The sequence below is a fragment of the Megascapheus bottae genome, chromosome 4 (genome assembly GCF_031878675.1).
Source record: "Megascapheus bottae isolate mThoBot1 chromosome 4, mThoBot2.hap1, whole genome shotgun sequence".
Classification (NCBI taxonomy): Eukaryota; Metazoa; Chordata; class Mammalia; order Rodentia; family Geomyidae; genus Megascapheus; species Megascapheus bottae.
In genome coordinates, this window is record NC_143512.1 from 14106537 (window position 1) to 14123374 (window position 16838).

At 39.6% G+C, this 16838-nt stretch overlaps 1 protein-coding gene across 1 annotated transcript in view; it reads right to left on the reverse strand.

The window, feature by feature from the left end:
* The window catches only part of Ctnna1 (catenin alpha 1), a 130504-nt gene that overhangs the window by 16063 nt on the left and 97603 nt on the right, over window positions 1–16838 (reverse strand). Inside the window, exon 10 of the mRNA XM_090331440.1 lies at window positions 1080–1172. Within this exon, the coding sequence (XP_090187566.1) occupies window positions 1080–1172 (93 nt within the window). The remainder of the gene's footprint in view (window positions 1–1079; window positions 1173–16838) is intronic.

Sequence of the window (16838 nt, forward strand, 5' to 3'; positions counted from 1 at the left end):
ACAACTTTTATAAACTGAGAAAAGTTGAGCTTTTACTCTACTAATCGGCTGCATTACATTCTTTTACCAGTCCTGAGGCTTGAACTCTGGGCCTGAGCACTATTCCTGGGCTCTTTTTGTTCAAGGCTAGTACTTTACCATTTGAGCCACAGTGCCACTTCTGGTTTTTATTATGCTTAAAAAGTCTCACACATTTTCTGCCCTGGCTGGCTTTGAACCATGATCCTCAGAGCTCAGCTTCCTGAGTATCTATGTAGGATTATAGGCATGCAGCACTAGTACTCAGCTAAGACTAACTTTTGAATATGGTTCCCTTCCCTCCCTCCCTCCCCAAGTCCAAACTCCAGTCATTAAGACTGCAGGTGAACAGCTGTTATGAGTTTCAGGATATGAGAGAATCAGCATCGTTCCAGACTACTAAATGTCACAGATGAGTCCTGCCAGAAGGGTACAGACTGGCTATGTGGTCACCTGTGACTTCTCACTTTCCAAAAACTGAGGCTGCCCTTTTTTTTTTTAATTTTGTGGTGCTGGTTATTGAGTACAAGGTCTTGTGCTTGTTCTACTACTCGTGCAATACTCCCAGCCTATCACTAACCATTTTTATAAGTATTTATTTGTCTTTAAGATTTCAAGGGGAAGCTGTGTGCTGGTGGCTCCCACCTATAATCCTAGCTACTGAAATCTAAGGGCTAAGATTCAAAGCCATCCTTGACAGAAAAAGTCTGTGAGACCCTTATTTCCAATTAATCACCAAAAGGTTGGAAGAAAAGCTGTGACTTAGTTAGTGGAGTGCTAGCCCTGAGTAAAAAAGCTCAAAGACAGGGCCCAGGCCCTCAGTTCAAGCCTCAAGACTGGCATGTGTGCACACCTGCACCCAGTATTTCAAGGGGACGTTACTGTGGTATTTCCATATGGGCATACAGTACTATCCTTATGTAAATAGAGGGTACTAAGATGTGATGTGGAGAGGAAGTGACACTTAGAATCCTTTCCAAAAAGTCTACTTAAAATTCTTAAAACCAGTCTAATCATAAATCCAATTTAGTGATAGTATAGATATGCTAATTGTACATTACCTGGGGACACAGGGCTTCTAATTGGCTTGCAGACATACGAACAAGTTTTACCCCTTCTTCGTTGTTTGAGATGGAACAAGCCAAGTTGGCAACCTGGAAAAGGAAAAAAAAAAAAAAACACAAAAAGATCTCTGTGGATTATCTGTTTTGAATGCTAAGGAAAACACATGTACCTGGTCCATTCCAGTGATCTTCCCAAAATAAATGCTGCGAGTCCCTAGGGACCTTCACTTCTCCCAGACTGTTCATGAGGACATTATTTTCAAACTGTTCTAAGTAAACTATATGGGCTCATGACACTTATCTCACTGTAGGTTGGCAGCAGAACCTATCGCTGACATGCTTTGCAGATTTCACAGGGGCTCTAACTTCTTACAGAGGGTTATGACCACACACTCGCTTAGGAGGGTCAAAGGTACTTAGAATTTTGATTTCTTTAAGAACCGTATTTTTAAGTTGCAACTTTCATTTGACCAGTAGATGAGTATCTAGTTGAAGTTTTAGTGTAGAGTGCTTGCCTAGCATGCATGAAGACCCAGGTACAATTCCTTGTTACCACATATATAGAAAAAAGCCGGAAGTGGTGCTGAGGCTCAAGTGGTAGAGCTCTAGCCTTGAGAAAGTCCAAGAACAGTGCGCAGGTCCTGAGCTCAAGCCCAGGACTGGCAAAAAAAAAAAAAAAGGAAAAGAGGAGATGGGCATGGTGGTGCCCACGGTAGTCCATCCATTCACGGTGGTGCCCATGGCAGTCCATGTATTTACAACGTAAAGGAGATCACACTTCCAGGCCAGTTCAGCCTTCGTCAAACATAATCTAGACCTAAAGACTGCAGCTCAAAGCCAGCCCAGGCAGGGAAGCCCATGAGACTCATGACCAATTAACCACCAAAAAGTTTGGTGGAGCTGTGACTCAAGTGTTAGTGTGCTAGTCTTTAGCACAAAGGCCCTGAGTTCAAGCCCCAGGATTGCCACAAAATGATTGGGCACATGGCCCAGTGGTAGAGCATTTGCCTTGCAAATACAAGAGCCTGCGTTCAATGGTGGCAGGGAGAGAGGAGGGAGGGACATAAGGACTGGATCTGAATTATTTCCACAGCTAAAGCTGACTACTGCTCTGTAGTGTCTGCTAATGCAGATCTCTCGCTTGTGTTTCTAAATGAACTAGCCTGCCAGTTTCATTAGTAATGCCACAGTCCAACTGCATATGCCGTGCTGAAAAGCAGCTTTCCCCAGGTGCAAATTGAGTTATGAATGATAAAGGCGTAGGCAGAACATCTCAGAGGCACTTTCTAGAATCTAGATGCCAGAGTAAACAAGGGCAATTTGGTTATAACCTTGATTTTCACTCCTCTACCCCAATTAAGCACATAAATGCCCAAGAAAAATTATACATTATAGCTGTTGTTTGCAGTATTCTACTTAAGGATTATCAGCTTCAAGATTGTTAACTATAAAAATCCTGCAGTGCCTATTAACAAAGAGAAACAAAAGATTAACATACAATTTAAAGATAAAAATAGAAATTCAAAGTTAGACCTCCTCCAAACTTACAATTCCACATTCTGTTGTCACCTGTTACCAAAGAGTTATTTCCTGCAAAGACCATTATCTATATGGATGATGATTGCATTTTTTTCAACACACAACTAACTCTGTGTTGAGGTGGGTGCAGGGCAGCCAAATGGTTTACTTAGGATCAACAATGATTGTGATTCTGCCTTCCTCCCTCTAGTCACTGCTAACACAGCTACATGCTTATTTATTTTGGTTGCTTAAGATTGGCATTCCACCACTTGGATCATGCCTTCAGCTACTTACTTTGGAGATCGTCTCTCATACACTTTCCTGGGGTTGGCTTCAAATGAGATCCTCTGATCTCAGCCACCTGACTAGCTAGGATCATAGATGTCACTCGCCAAAGCTCAATTACTATTGTATTTTACTTTACAGTATCTCAAATTTGTGAATCTTTAACAACTGGCAAACAAGAAATTTTTTCTATTAAATGATTATGTAAGAAATCTTTAATATAGATCAGACACATGAAACTCGTATGTGACTGAGGCTAACGTGTCAGCCATCTTTTGTTTCCTGACACAAATTCCAAAACCAAAGTTGATGGAAGACTTATTTCAAAACAGTACTTTCAATGTTTCCAATGCACTGTTGAAGCAGCAATGCTCCAGAACACAGTGCCCATTTCAGAAGGCCTGGAAAGAGGAAGCGGTGCCTGTCACAGACACTCCTCCAGATAGATGAGCTTCTGCTCAGGCTCCAGGGGCAAGGCCATGCACTGTAACAATGACAAATGTGCACATGCAATAACCGAGAGGCTAACGTGCTATACTAGTTACTGCCAGGACTGAAGACAGTGAAAGGAGGAGGACAGGGGGAGACTTTTGGGGGGGTGGATTCTACTGTAGCCACCTAAGTCAGGTAATGAGTCTTCTTTGGAGGGAGGGAGGAGCCGTGTCTCCTGAGAGGCCTTTCTATGGAAAATTTGGTGCTGTGGAAATCTGGAGTAACAGTTAATACTGAGACTAAAAAGTGTGTTAAGTTTGAGCCAAGTGTGGTGCTACACACCTATAATCTCAGAATTTGGGGTGCTAGGGCTGGAGGCCTATCGATTTCAAGGCCAGTAAAGGGATACATAATGAAACCTTACCATAAACAAACCATCAAACAAACCTGAGTACCCCAAGTCTAAATTCAAACTACTTATAACACTAAGATTCCAGAGAACCTAGCAGACTCTACACCTTATGTACAGCATGTTGAATAGTCTGGTCCTGAGAATAATAGCTTGTTAACACATTTATCACTGAGTGCTGTTAACTGAAGAGAGATGTACTATAGCAGAAGGACTTACATTAGATCGATACAAATTCTGAAAATTTATAAAGCCCTGATAAGATCAAACTTTAGGGTTACTAATTTTAGGAAGAGACAAATTAAAAAAAAGTCAAATCCAGAAACAGTATACTTATTCCATAATAAATTATCTTTTAAGTAAAATTAATTTTGTGTTGGTCCCCCCTGCTCTCTCAGTTGGCTTTTTATTCTCTCCCACTTAACATTTTAATTGCCTTACATTAGAGGGGTGGGAAAAGATTTCATGGTTACATTTCCATGTGTTTAAAATATATTTCAATAAACCTCATCCCATAAATCACTCTTCCCCAAAATATTTTAATGAGTTTTATTATAGTTTTCAAACTGTAAACAATTGATTTCAATCACTGTCATCATTTCTCATTAACCAGCCCCATTCAGCTCCTCTCACCCTCCTTGTCACAAACCCTGTTTCTCTTCTCCCATCTCCCATATCCCTACTGACCTCAACAACTTTCATGAAGGTTCTTTATGATAGATACATATACATATATATATATATATCTTATTTCAAAACTATTAAAGTTTTCTCTTTTGCTAAGTAGTTTTTACACACACACACACTTTTAAGGAGTCACGGTTCTATATTATTAGATTGCTGAGAATTCTTACATGTATGTTTTTTGGGATTTATTCTTATGATAGGTTGGTATCCTTGGGGGAGAGGGAAATAGTGCTTGTTTTGTTCTTTTAATCCTAAACACAACAGCTACACAACTGATTTAAGTTCCAATCCCCAACTCCGGTACTATTAGCAGTTTAGTGGAAGTACGAACTCATGCCAAGGAATTAATAATTTTTTATAATTTTTCTTAGCCCTAATTTTTTCATGCATGTCTCATTTAAAGTAAATCATACTAATTTTAGGAAAATGTAGTGTATACACACAAACATTTCTAGTTAGATATAAAACAAGATTTGAAATATAAATTTAAATAGCTTGGCTTTTTGATAATTTTTAAAGATTTTTATTTGTAGAGAACCATTTAAATGATCTTGTAATCATTTCTACTTAGATGGTTTTACATGAGCCATTTTAAAAGATCCTTAATCTATCAGTAAGTCTACAAAGGACACCTAAACATGAGTCCATCATTAATCCTATTTCTTGATGAGAAAATAGATCCAAGACTGGGAAGAGTGGCTCCTCAATCATTCCTACCATGCTCAAGAGAATAGATGAGTCTTGAGAGCCCTGAGAATACGTGCCTTTATCATCTGACAAGTTGATCAGGTGCAAGTTGGTGGGGAAGGAGGGACTTTTCTGGGATAAGGCACACATAATATAAGTATGTCTCAGCCAGGTGCTGGTGGCTCATGCTTCTAATCCTACTCAGGAGGCTGAGCTCTGAGAATCAGCCTGAGCAGGAAGGTCCATCAGATGCCTATTTCCAATTAGGCATCAAGAAAAGCTGAAAGTGGAGCTGTGAGTATTGGAGAGAGCCAACTTTGAGCACATAAGCACAGACAGACAGTGCCCAGGCCCTAAGTTCAATCCTAGGACAAGTACAAAAAAAAGGGGGGGGACAACAAGAGAAACCCCAAAATATCTCACACAGCCCAATGCAGCTGCACACACACCACTCAAAAAGGTAGGAAAGCCAAATTCAGCACGCTTTGAATTCCCCCAAAAGAATTCCTGACTCCTTTCATGTAAACATCCTACAGTTCTACAGAACTAAGTATTTAATATGCCATTTCCACAATTTCAGCCTACAATGTTATATAGAAGCACTGAGATTTTCTCTGGTCCTTACCTAAGTAGTCATATACTTTCAAATGCTCTTTACTCAGACTTCTTCAAGGCTACTTTATGGCATATTTCAGCATACCACAGAATAAAAGGTATAAAAAATGCAGACCAATTTGTAGTTAAAAGCACACTAGTTACATTCCCTTTTGATTTTCAATTCATAAGACAGTGAATAAGATAAAATCATAGTGTAGCAAATTTATCACAGTAAGAGGCACATCTTAATATAGTATCTGAGGCCAAGGGAAAAAGGATACTAAATAATAGTTTTTATAGGCAGGATCTAATGAGTGGCATTTTCCCTATTTCATTTTCTCAATTCATAAAATAGGGAAAAATAAATCTCAAGAGTAAAATTAAAAGGAATTCTGCTCACTCTTTAGCTGTTACACTCTGTGCAGCCAAACGGAATGAAGCAATTAAAAAGTACACATAGGTGTTGCAATGTTGACAAAAAAAAAATATTAACCTTTTTGACAGCAAGTTTTTACCTCAGTATACCTCAGTATACTTTAAATTCAAGAGCTACATAAAGAAATCATTAACTTTATACAGTAGAAAAAAGTATAAGAAGTGTTACTAATGTACTGGGATACAATAAATTATACAGGATTCTAGATACTTACAATAAGACCAAAAGAGGATACTCTTTCGAGAGGAACATAAAGCACAATTCTAAGTGCCTCTTCATATTTATATAAAATAATACACAGACTAAAATGAACTCCTAGGTATGGAAACTAGAGACTTCTTTCCATCCTCTTTTTAGTTTTTCTGGGTTTTTTTTGTTGTTGCTATTTTTGCCAATCCTGGGCCTTGAACTCAGAGCCTAAGCACTGTCCTTGGGTTTTCTCAAGGCTAGAGCTCTACCACTTGAACCACAGCACCACTTCTGGCTTTTTTCTATATATGTAGTACCGATAAATTGAACACGGGTCTTCGTGCATGCTAGGCGTAGGCAAGCATCTACCACTAGGTCAAACTCCGGGCCCCTCTTTTTAGTTTTTGATAACTGTCTTCTTTACCTTATGTATTCAACAGTACATGTTCGGGAGAGGGAGGGTACACAACTGAAGAGAAAAAGGGTAAATACAGCAGTAGAGTTCACTGGACTGGAGATGGAGGGACTGGGAGAAGGAACAGAAGACACTGTACTAAAGGAAATGTAATCATTACCTGATTCATGTAATTGCAGTCCCTCTGTTTATCACCTCTACAATAACGATAAAGTAAATATTACTTAGAAGCTATGCTACAGATAGGAGACTGATTCTGGAATGAGCACCAAGGCTCAAGAACATGGTGAAAAGTCACTTAATACTAGCCTTCAGCTCCTGCCCCCCAAAAGGAAAGACTTTGGGGACATAACTATACACACTGCACATGAAGACAAGGGACTTCAGGGCTGCAAGTGGTAGGATTGCTTGTTCAGCAAAGGAGTTCAAACCAAAACTACCACCAAAACAAAAAACATACATTATGAAAACGGAACAATAAAATCCACTGAAACTTTATGATCCCAATGAACAACCTGAAAGGAGAGGAGGAGGAAAGAAAAAGGGACTTCCAATCCTCTGCAAGAAATGACTGGATTCTACCCAGTAACTTAGCCAGATCATCAGAAAACAATAATCGAGAGAGAGCTCATGGCAAATATTGTGATATTTGCTTTCAAATAAAAATTAAAAAGAAAAAAATCACAACAGTAATTTAAGAAGGATCTAATAGGCACCAAAACCAAATAGTAATTGACACCATATGTATATACAAAAGCTGGAGTAATTTCAATCTGTTAATAAAATAGCAGTCAGTATGTGGACTTTACTCTTAAAACAAATCTTAGCTGGGCATGGTGGCTTATGCCTGTAATCCTAGCTACTTAGGAGGCTGAGATCTGAGGATCGCAGTTCAAAGCCAGCCTGGGCACTAAGTCCCCGAGACTCTTGTCTCCAGTTAACCACAAGGAAACTGGAAGTGGCACTGTGGCTCAAGGGGTAGGGAGGTATCCTTGACCTGGAGAGCTCAGGGACAATGCCCAGGCACAGAGTTCAAATCCCATGAACAGAGTTCAAATCCCATGACACACACACACACAAATCTTACACTCACTTTTCTCTGAAGGAAATTTATTTCTATTAAAGTAGTATATAAAACTTCTGAAATCAAAGTTTGTAAGAGACAGCACATTACTTTCAAATTTTGTTCATGTATTAAAAGGCTACTGAGGATGGACCTTTATGTTGGGTTACACAGCTAGAAGTTGTTTATCCTCATACCTGACCCCCCCCCCTTTTTTTTTTGCCAGTCCTGGGCTTGAGCTCAGGGCTTGAGCACTGTCCTTGGACTTTCTCAAGGCTAGCACTCTACCACTTGAGCCTCAGCAACACTTCCGGCTTTTTTTTTTCTATGCATGTGGTACCAAGGAATTGAACCCGGGTCTTCGTGCATTCTAGGCAAGCACTCTACCACTAGGCCAAACTCCGGGCGCTATATCTAACCTTTTTTAAATCCCTGCAACTTTGTTTCAATGATTCTTGCTAGACTACCAAGTTAAAATTCTTCAGTCTTATTTTGCTATAAGTAACAATGTTGGCTACTGTAAGGAATTATTTCAACACGCAACCTTATGCAGTAGAAGGGAGATCCATTTCAAGTTGTTAGTAAGTGCAGTGATCTTAGAGTAGCGAATCTTGTCAGTTCAAATTTATGTGTAGGTGGCAAGTTGGCATTAAGACTGTCCTTTTTTTCCTGATCAAAATGAATAAAAACTTTGTACTCAGCTATCATTTCAAATGCTGATAATATGGAGAGATGGAGAGATGGAGAGATGTAGAGATGGAGAGAGAGAGAGAGAGAGAGAGAGAGAGAGAGAGAGAGAGAGAGAGAGAGAGAGAGAGAGAGAGAGAGAGAGTGTGTGTGTGTGTGTGTGTGTGTGTGTATGACTGGAGGGCTAAACTCAGGGTTTTGCCCTTGATAGGCAGCCATATCCCCAACCTTGTCACTTGGGAGACAAGGCTTGGATTTATGCTATTCTCCTATTCACCCCTTCCAAATGGCTCAGATGGCAGATGCACACCACCATGCCAAGCTTTTTGGTTGAGACAGAGTCTTACTGATGCTTTTGCTTGCCTCAAACTGCCACCATTGTGAATGACATGATCCACGAATTTGGCCTCAGATTATATTTTCTAACCCCCCCCTTCAGTATACTACATCGCATGCTCGCGTGCACCCACACACGTGCACGCACGCACACACGCGCACACACACACACATATATATAATTAAATGTGTATTTTATTTCCTGGTGGGAGATAATCTCCATATGGATTTGGATTTAAAAAAACACACTATCCCCAGTACTCGGGAGTTACCTGTTATATTAAGAACTCCATAAATATTTGCTATAAAAACCTTGTTAGAATTTATTTTCCCCCTATTAAAGAAAGTTTACTCGGGCTGTATAAAACTTTGTTCTAACAAAACAATGCAATATAAAATAGAATACTGCTCATATCTTTGTCTGAATTTCATATCCCAAAGATCTCACAAGCTATCATCTCATACACATAATATGCAGGATGGCGCATAATCCTCATGATACCACAACTTGTGTATCAAGATTAATAAGCACTTCAGAACATGACAGAATTTACTAACCAACAGCCAGTCATAATGCAAAGTTCCATTTCTCCAAGTACAGTCAGTCCTTAGACCACTGAATCAGTCTTTGTGGATGATAATTAAGGAATCTGAATGGTGAGCATGTTAGTGACCAGTTGTGAACTTTGGGAGTTAGCTAGGAAGTTCATTTATCTAATAACTGTTGGGCACCTACTCTGTTCTAAGCATTATTATAGGTCCATGTTTCTACTGGAGTCTGTATGGACTACACAAGAAAATGAGACAAATCCAGTAACTTTTCTTTCTTTCTTTCTTTCTTTCTTTCTTTCTTTCTTTCTTTCTTTCTTTCTTTCTTTCTTTCTGTTCTTTCTTTCTTTCTGTTCTTTCTTTCTTCCTTCCTTCCTCCTTTCTTTCTTCCTTTCTCTCTCTCTTTTTCTTTCTTTCTCTCTTTTTTCTTTCTTTCTCTCTCTCTCTTTTTCTTTCTTTCTCTATCTTGAGGCTTGGACTCTTGGCCTGGGTGCTATCCCTGAGCTCTTCAGCTCAAGGCTATTGCTCTACTCTTTGAGCCCCTTGAGCCACAGCGCCACTTCCCCTTTTCTAAGGGTTAATTGGAGATAAGAGTCTCATGTTCCTTAGTGCCTGGGCTGGCTTTGAACCATGACCCTCAGATCTCAGCCTCCCAGTAGCTAGGATTACAGGCGTGAGCCACTGCGCCTGGCCAAATCCAGTCATTTTCAATAGTATATATATATAATAAATAACAGAATGAAGAGAGAAATACTACTGACGGATGGGGTGGAGACAGTACAAAAATCTAGAAAAGCCTCTCTGTGGAGATGACATTTAGACAGAGGGAACAAGTGGTGACAAGTTGTCTAGTGAGGAAGGAAGAATAGAGGCCCAACAGCAAGAAGACAGGAAAGGCAGGCAGGCTACCATATGGGCCATGGTTTACAGTCTGGACTTCAGGATCTGATCACAATTGTGCTTAGAAGCCTTGGGGTAAGTGGTGAATAGGGTGGTTTTGAAGCAAAGGAATGGCATCATTTGATTTAAAGAGATCATGGTGTTGCCTTTTCAGAAAAGATGCTAGAGAGGAAGAAAAGTTCAAGCAAAGAACTGATGTAACAGGTGGCTACAGAAACCAAATGGGAGATTATTATCATATTATAATGGAGTTGCGGAAATACACAGCATAGGATAGTGATATAAAGACTGTAGATTACATATTAGGAGGGGATGAAGAGTAAGTGCTGGATTTGAGGCTTGAGAAACAAAGTAGAACATGTAAAAATGGGAGCAGGGGAGGCAAAGAAAGAAAAAAAAGTGCAAGCATGTTTATTAGAGAACTATAAATAATAGCAATTAAAACAACCTAGATGCTTAGTGGTAGGCACTTCTTAAATAAGTGGCTTAATTAGCAATGAACTTAAATGCTACATCATGTACACTGTAATATGGTAAGATGGATATAATATGACAAATGGGGTAAGGAAATTATACCACAACACACTGCATCACTTGCTACCAACAATTCAGCATGGTATCAATTAAAAACCCAATATAGATAACCATGTTTGAATCGACTCCAAAACAGTTTCTTCTTAGGCCTTGTTTTATTTTATACATATACTAAAATCAATGCATAATCTTCACTTTTTATTCAGGACTGTATTAAAATGCAGTGTCTCCCAACTGCACCAAATCTAAGCTTTCTCCATGATCCACCATGCTTCATGAGATGCTTTTGATACCCTTGTAATTTCCCTAATTAAAAAAATTGTTTCCAGGCCGGGAGTTTGGCCTAGTGGTTAAAGTGCTTGCCTAGCATGCATGAAGACCCGGGTTCGATTCCTCGGTACCACATACGTAGAAAAAAAGCCGGAAGTAGGGCTGAGGCTCAAGTGGTAGAGCTCTAGCCTTGAGAAAGTCCAAGGACAGTGCTCAGGCCCTGAGCTCAAGCCCAGGACTGGCAAAAAAAAAAAAAAAAAAGTTTCCACCACTACGGTTCACACCTGTAATCCTAGCTACTAAGGAGGCTGAGATCTGAGGATCAAGGCTTAAAGCCCTCCCAGGCACAAAAGGACCTGAGATTCTTATCTCCAATTAACTAGCAAATGGGAAATGGGGCTCGGCTCAAGGGTAGGGCAGTAGCCTTGAGCTGAAGATCTCAGGGCTGGAAGTATGGCTTAGTGGTAGAGTGCTTGCCTAGCAGGCACAAAGACCTGGGTTCAATTCCTCAGTACGTACCACATACATAGGAAAAATCCAGAAATGGTGCTATGACTCAAATGGTAGAACTCTAGCCTTGAGAAAGCCCAAAGATAGTGCTCAGGCCTTGAGTTCAAGGCCCAGGACTGACCAAAAATAAAAAATGTAAAAAGTCACAGACAATGCTAGGTTCCCTAGTTTCTACCACAGTTCCTTGTGGTAGCCGACCACAATGGAGCAATGACACAACATTCCCACACGGTTCTAGAAGGAGCCTAATTCTGCTTCCGTGTTAACACCTAAGAAATTCAGCCAATATATCTCAGGGAATAGATATGAGATTAGGTCATTTAATACCAGGAGCAACTTGGTTATATGTACAGCAGAACCCAAAGTTCATGTGGAAAACCACAGTTATATACAAACATCTCTATAGACAGTTATATAAACATACTCATACAGGGGAGGTTATATCAATGCTGCTGGACAACGTAAAGCACGGTCAATTTAAGGTCTTTTTTGGGAGAGAGATGCCGTTTTACTAGCTTATTGTTCTACATAACCTTGAAGAGCAAGCTTCTCAATCTATGCCTCCCACATATCTTGGATTACAGACATGAATCATACATGCCAAGACTAGACAAGATCTCTTCCTCTCTTTTTATTAGTCATATATTAATTGTACCAAGGATTTCATTGTCATATTTTCACAAATACGTAGTGTACTTTTTTTTTTTTTTTTTTGGCCAGTCTAAGGCTTGAACTTAGGGCCTTAAGATTTTCCTTTCTCAAGGAAAGCACTCTACTTCAGCCAAAGCACCAGGTCGGCTTTTTCTGTGTATGTGGTATCAAGGAATCAAACCCAGGCTTTGTGCACACCACTCTACCACTAGACCAAACTCCCAGTTCACATTGTGTACTTTTTATCAAATTCTACCCACTATTACTGTTTCTTGTTCCCCAAGTAATTTATAACTGGTTTCATTATTCTAATTTTGCATAGTCCTATGAAGTACTTTACTAGGCTTTTTTTTAATGACATGAACCATGAAGTTACTAGGTAGAGAGCTGATGTGGAGGCACATACTTGTAATACTAGCTCTTAGGTACACTTAGACAAAAATATCATGAGTAAAAAGCCAGCCTGGGTTCTATAACCCAAATCCATACAAAGAAAAAGTTGGCTGGGGTGAGGACTAAGGTCAGTTTGGGCAAAAGTAAGCCAACAAGGTGGGTGCTGTGGCATATACCTGGGATTATAGCTGGGAGAAAAGCCTAGATAGGGAGATGGCAATACAAGGTTAAGGTTGGTCCTGGTCAAACACATGATATTATCCTCCTATCTGGAAAATAAGGGGAAAAGAAGGAAAAAGGAAAGGGGAAAGGGAAAAGAAAGGAGAAAAAAGAAGAAAGGAATGAAGGTCTAGAAGTTGTCTCAAATGGTAAGAGTTCCTGCCTACCTAATGAACTTAGGGCCGTAAGTTCAAAACCCAATACTGTATCTTCCCCAAGAAATTACTGGAAAATACAGTAACAGAATCTATTCTTGTAAGTAGAATACAACAAAAAAACAAGCTGCTAAAACAGTTACCTAGTTACTTTAAACTATAGTTACCTAGTTTTTATGGAATGATCATAGTAGATATTAAAAAAGAGTAGGGTAAACATTCTATTTAGACTTAAGAGAACAGGATAAAAATAGATATTCTTAAGTGTTTTAAAGGCCAATAATATACAAGAGTTGTTCGATCAGGAGAATGATTTCCAGCGATAAACTGAAAGGTTATATCTTATAGTTTTTCTTAAATAACATTTCTACAACAGCAGATTATATAAATGTAAATGGAGAAAAGATATACTTAGTAAAAACAAATTAAATGACAAAATTTTGGCGAAGCAACCAACGATATGAAGAACAATAACAGCAGTGATCTTGTTGACTGTTAGTGGGGATCTAAAAAGGTATTAGATGGGGGTCAAAAATATACATCTAGCCAAATACCCACTACTCTGACAGGAATAGACAAGATGGCCTCTGTAAAGAAAAGCCAGGGCTCTGAGGAATGGTGAGCTTAGAGGGGAATCTGAAAGCTCAGTCACTGCCCAAAAGGCCAAAACCCTGCCATTAGCATTCAATACAAACAAAACAAAGCTAATAGCTAAGTAGTTAATAGTTTACAGTAAAAACATTTAGGCTCAGAGTCACTGGCACTGATTAGGGCAGAGTTATTAAAATGTCTGAATTGCCAGGTACAATGGCTCACACCTATAATCCTCGCTACTCAGGAAAATGAGTTCTGAGGATTGTGGTTCAAAGCCAGTCCTGGAAGGCAAGTTCCTAAATCTTTTATCTCCAATTAACCACCAGAAGACTGGAAGTGGTGCTATAGCTCAAAGTGGTAGAGAATCAACCTTGATCAAAAGAACTCAGACAGTGCCCAGGCCGAGAGTTCAAGTTCCATGACCGGTAACAGACACATATACACAGAGAGTCTAAATAGCATATGTGAAATTTGAAGCTGCTCACAATGAGTTATTTTCAGGGCACTTAAACTTGTACCATGCTTCAAACCTAAAGTGTGGTAACATTACATTTAATTTTCTTCCATGTCTTGAAGTGACATAATTCATTTGACATTTTGTTCCTTGAGAGGAACTATGCTACTGTGGCATTACTTCGGATGTTTTTCAGTGTTGTGTGACAAGTTTTACAATTGAGCAACTGTGATACACATTACCCTGATGCAATAGCAAGTCATGAATAGTGAACGGCGTAAAACTAATTAAAAAAAAAAAAGCCCAAAGTCAACTTAATATGCATTGGTGATTCTCCCTCTAGGATGATATGGGTTCCTGGAGCAAAGTAAGTACTCCGTGCTGGAACTGTGATGAAGAGTGCCTCTGGAGGCCTGAAGAAGTCATCTAGACAAACTTTGTTCACAGAAACATGATGTCAATCACATAATGTAAAATTGACAACAGAAATCTAAAGAAGTAAAATTAATAAAAATATATTTTGTGCCTGTAATCGTAATTACTCCAGAGGCTGAGATATGAGAATAGTGGTTCAAAGCCAGCCTGGGAATAAAAGTCCATGAGACTCATCTCCAATCAACCACCAGAGAGAATCAGAAGTAGCACTCTGCCACATGAGCCACAGTGCCAACCTTAAGCTGAAGAGCTTAGACACAGTGATATCGAGTCAGGCTTCTGTAATCCTACTTACTTAGGAGGCTGACATCTGAGGATCATGGTTCAAAGCCAGCCTGGGCACGAAAGTTCATGAGGCTATTACCTCCAATTAACCACCAGAAAAGCGGAAGTGGCAGTCAAGGCAGTAGCCTTGAGCTGAAGACCTTAGGGACAACACCCAGGCCCAGAGTTCAAATCCCACAACTGACAAAAAAAATTATGCTACATATTTAACTATATATTTAATACTGGAAGAATCTCAGTTCCTAAGTGTGTGATAGAAAGATTAATGAGGATTCAGAGCAGATTATACCCTTCCATCTCCTAAATGTGAGACTCATCAATGGAATATTCCATCCCCTGAAGGAAATGTGTTTCTAACAAAGGAATCCAAAAAAGACTATTTGATTTTAAAAGATACACAGAAAGAGATTTACACCTCAAAATCTATGATTATATAAGGAAGAGTTATTTACTCCACTGTTAAGATACAGACTTGATTTCCTGGACAGTACAGAAAACCTGATCATTGAAAAGGCAGAAACTCAGCCGAGTATGGTGGCTCACACCTGAGATCTGAGGATCATAGTTCAAAGCCAGCCCAGGCACTAAGACACTTTGTGCCTGTATCACCAACACTCTAGACACTGATATCAGTGGACCTGCCTGGTTGGTGCAAATTATCAATGTGACAAGAGGGTAAAATGTCCCAACTCCATTATAAGGGGCACACAAGCTTTGCATTTGAGACCTCTTCAGATGGTCATTCCCTTAGTTGGTTCTGCCTAATGGCCTTGCCTTTAAAATAAAATGTTCTATGAGCCGTTCTAGTTAATTATCATATTTGAGGTGGGTCTTGAGAATTCCTCAGATTTGCAGCAATTTGGTTAGAGTAGAAATGCCTTGGATTTCTCCCCTCCTCCCAGTGGAACCTGTATCTGAAATACAGGTAATCTTGTTTTGACACATGGCCTAATTAACCTAATTTCTAGTAGTATCAGACTGCAAGGAGCATTTTAGGTCAGTCATTACAAAAACATTTGTACATAATCCTCCGTGGTTATGAACTTTCCCTTGCCTGTCAGAGGCTTATTGCCACCAGCTTATGTTGGGGGGAGAGACAGAGAGAGAGAGACAGAGAGAGAGAGACAGAGAGACAGAGAGAGAGAGAGAGAGAGAGAAAGAGAGAGAGAGAACACGCGCGAGAGCGTCTGTGTGTGTGTCCTGGGGTTTGAAATCGAGGCGTGTGTGTGTGTCCTGGGGTTTGAAATTGACGCCTGGGCACTATCCTACAGTTCCACCACTTGAACCACAGCACCACTTCTGCCTTTTTCTGAGTAGTTTATTGGATTAAGAGTCTCATAGACTTTCCTTCCAGTCTGGCTTTGAACTGAAATCCTCAGATCTCAGCCCCCTGAGATTACAGGCGTGAGGCAACCTTTTTGTAGCACTCTTACTTCTACGGAATCACCAGGAGAAAGAGGACCTCAAACTCAAGTTGGCTAATAGACATTTACTCCAATTAGAAGAGAAATAAAAGAAATGAAGTCAAGAGATGCATAAATGACTCACAATGAAGCAATAAAATAATTCTCTAGTTCCAGTGTTTCATTATAATACAAAGTGGTGAGAGCAGAAGCCTGCACTGAAGAATGAAGTTCTGCCCCGAGTCAAAAATTTGAGGCATATAAAACACTTCATTATAAATGCAATTTAACTGTTTGCAGCTTGGTACTACAAAGTCTATGGTTACATCTAAAGCAATTAAACTGTGTCATTTAATACCTAAGATGGGGAAGATGATGAGAGTAGAAGGCATACAAAGAAAAGAGGTGAGAAAGGAGTTAGAACTAAGCTGTGATGACAAACATCACACTGATCTCTAAGGGGAACCTTAGTTACTGATGGTTAGTAACTAAGGGAAAAGCTCCTGGAGCACAGTTTAGAAAATCACATGGCTCATCAAAGTGCTTCTGAGCCTACGTTAGTTGTCCACTACACCAATGAATTTAGTGCACAACTGTCAATGTTAGAGAAATAAAAGTTGAGTCAACTTACAAGTACTCAGCCTTCCTAAGCTTCAATTT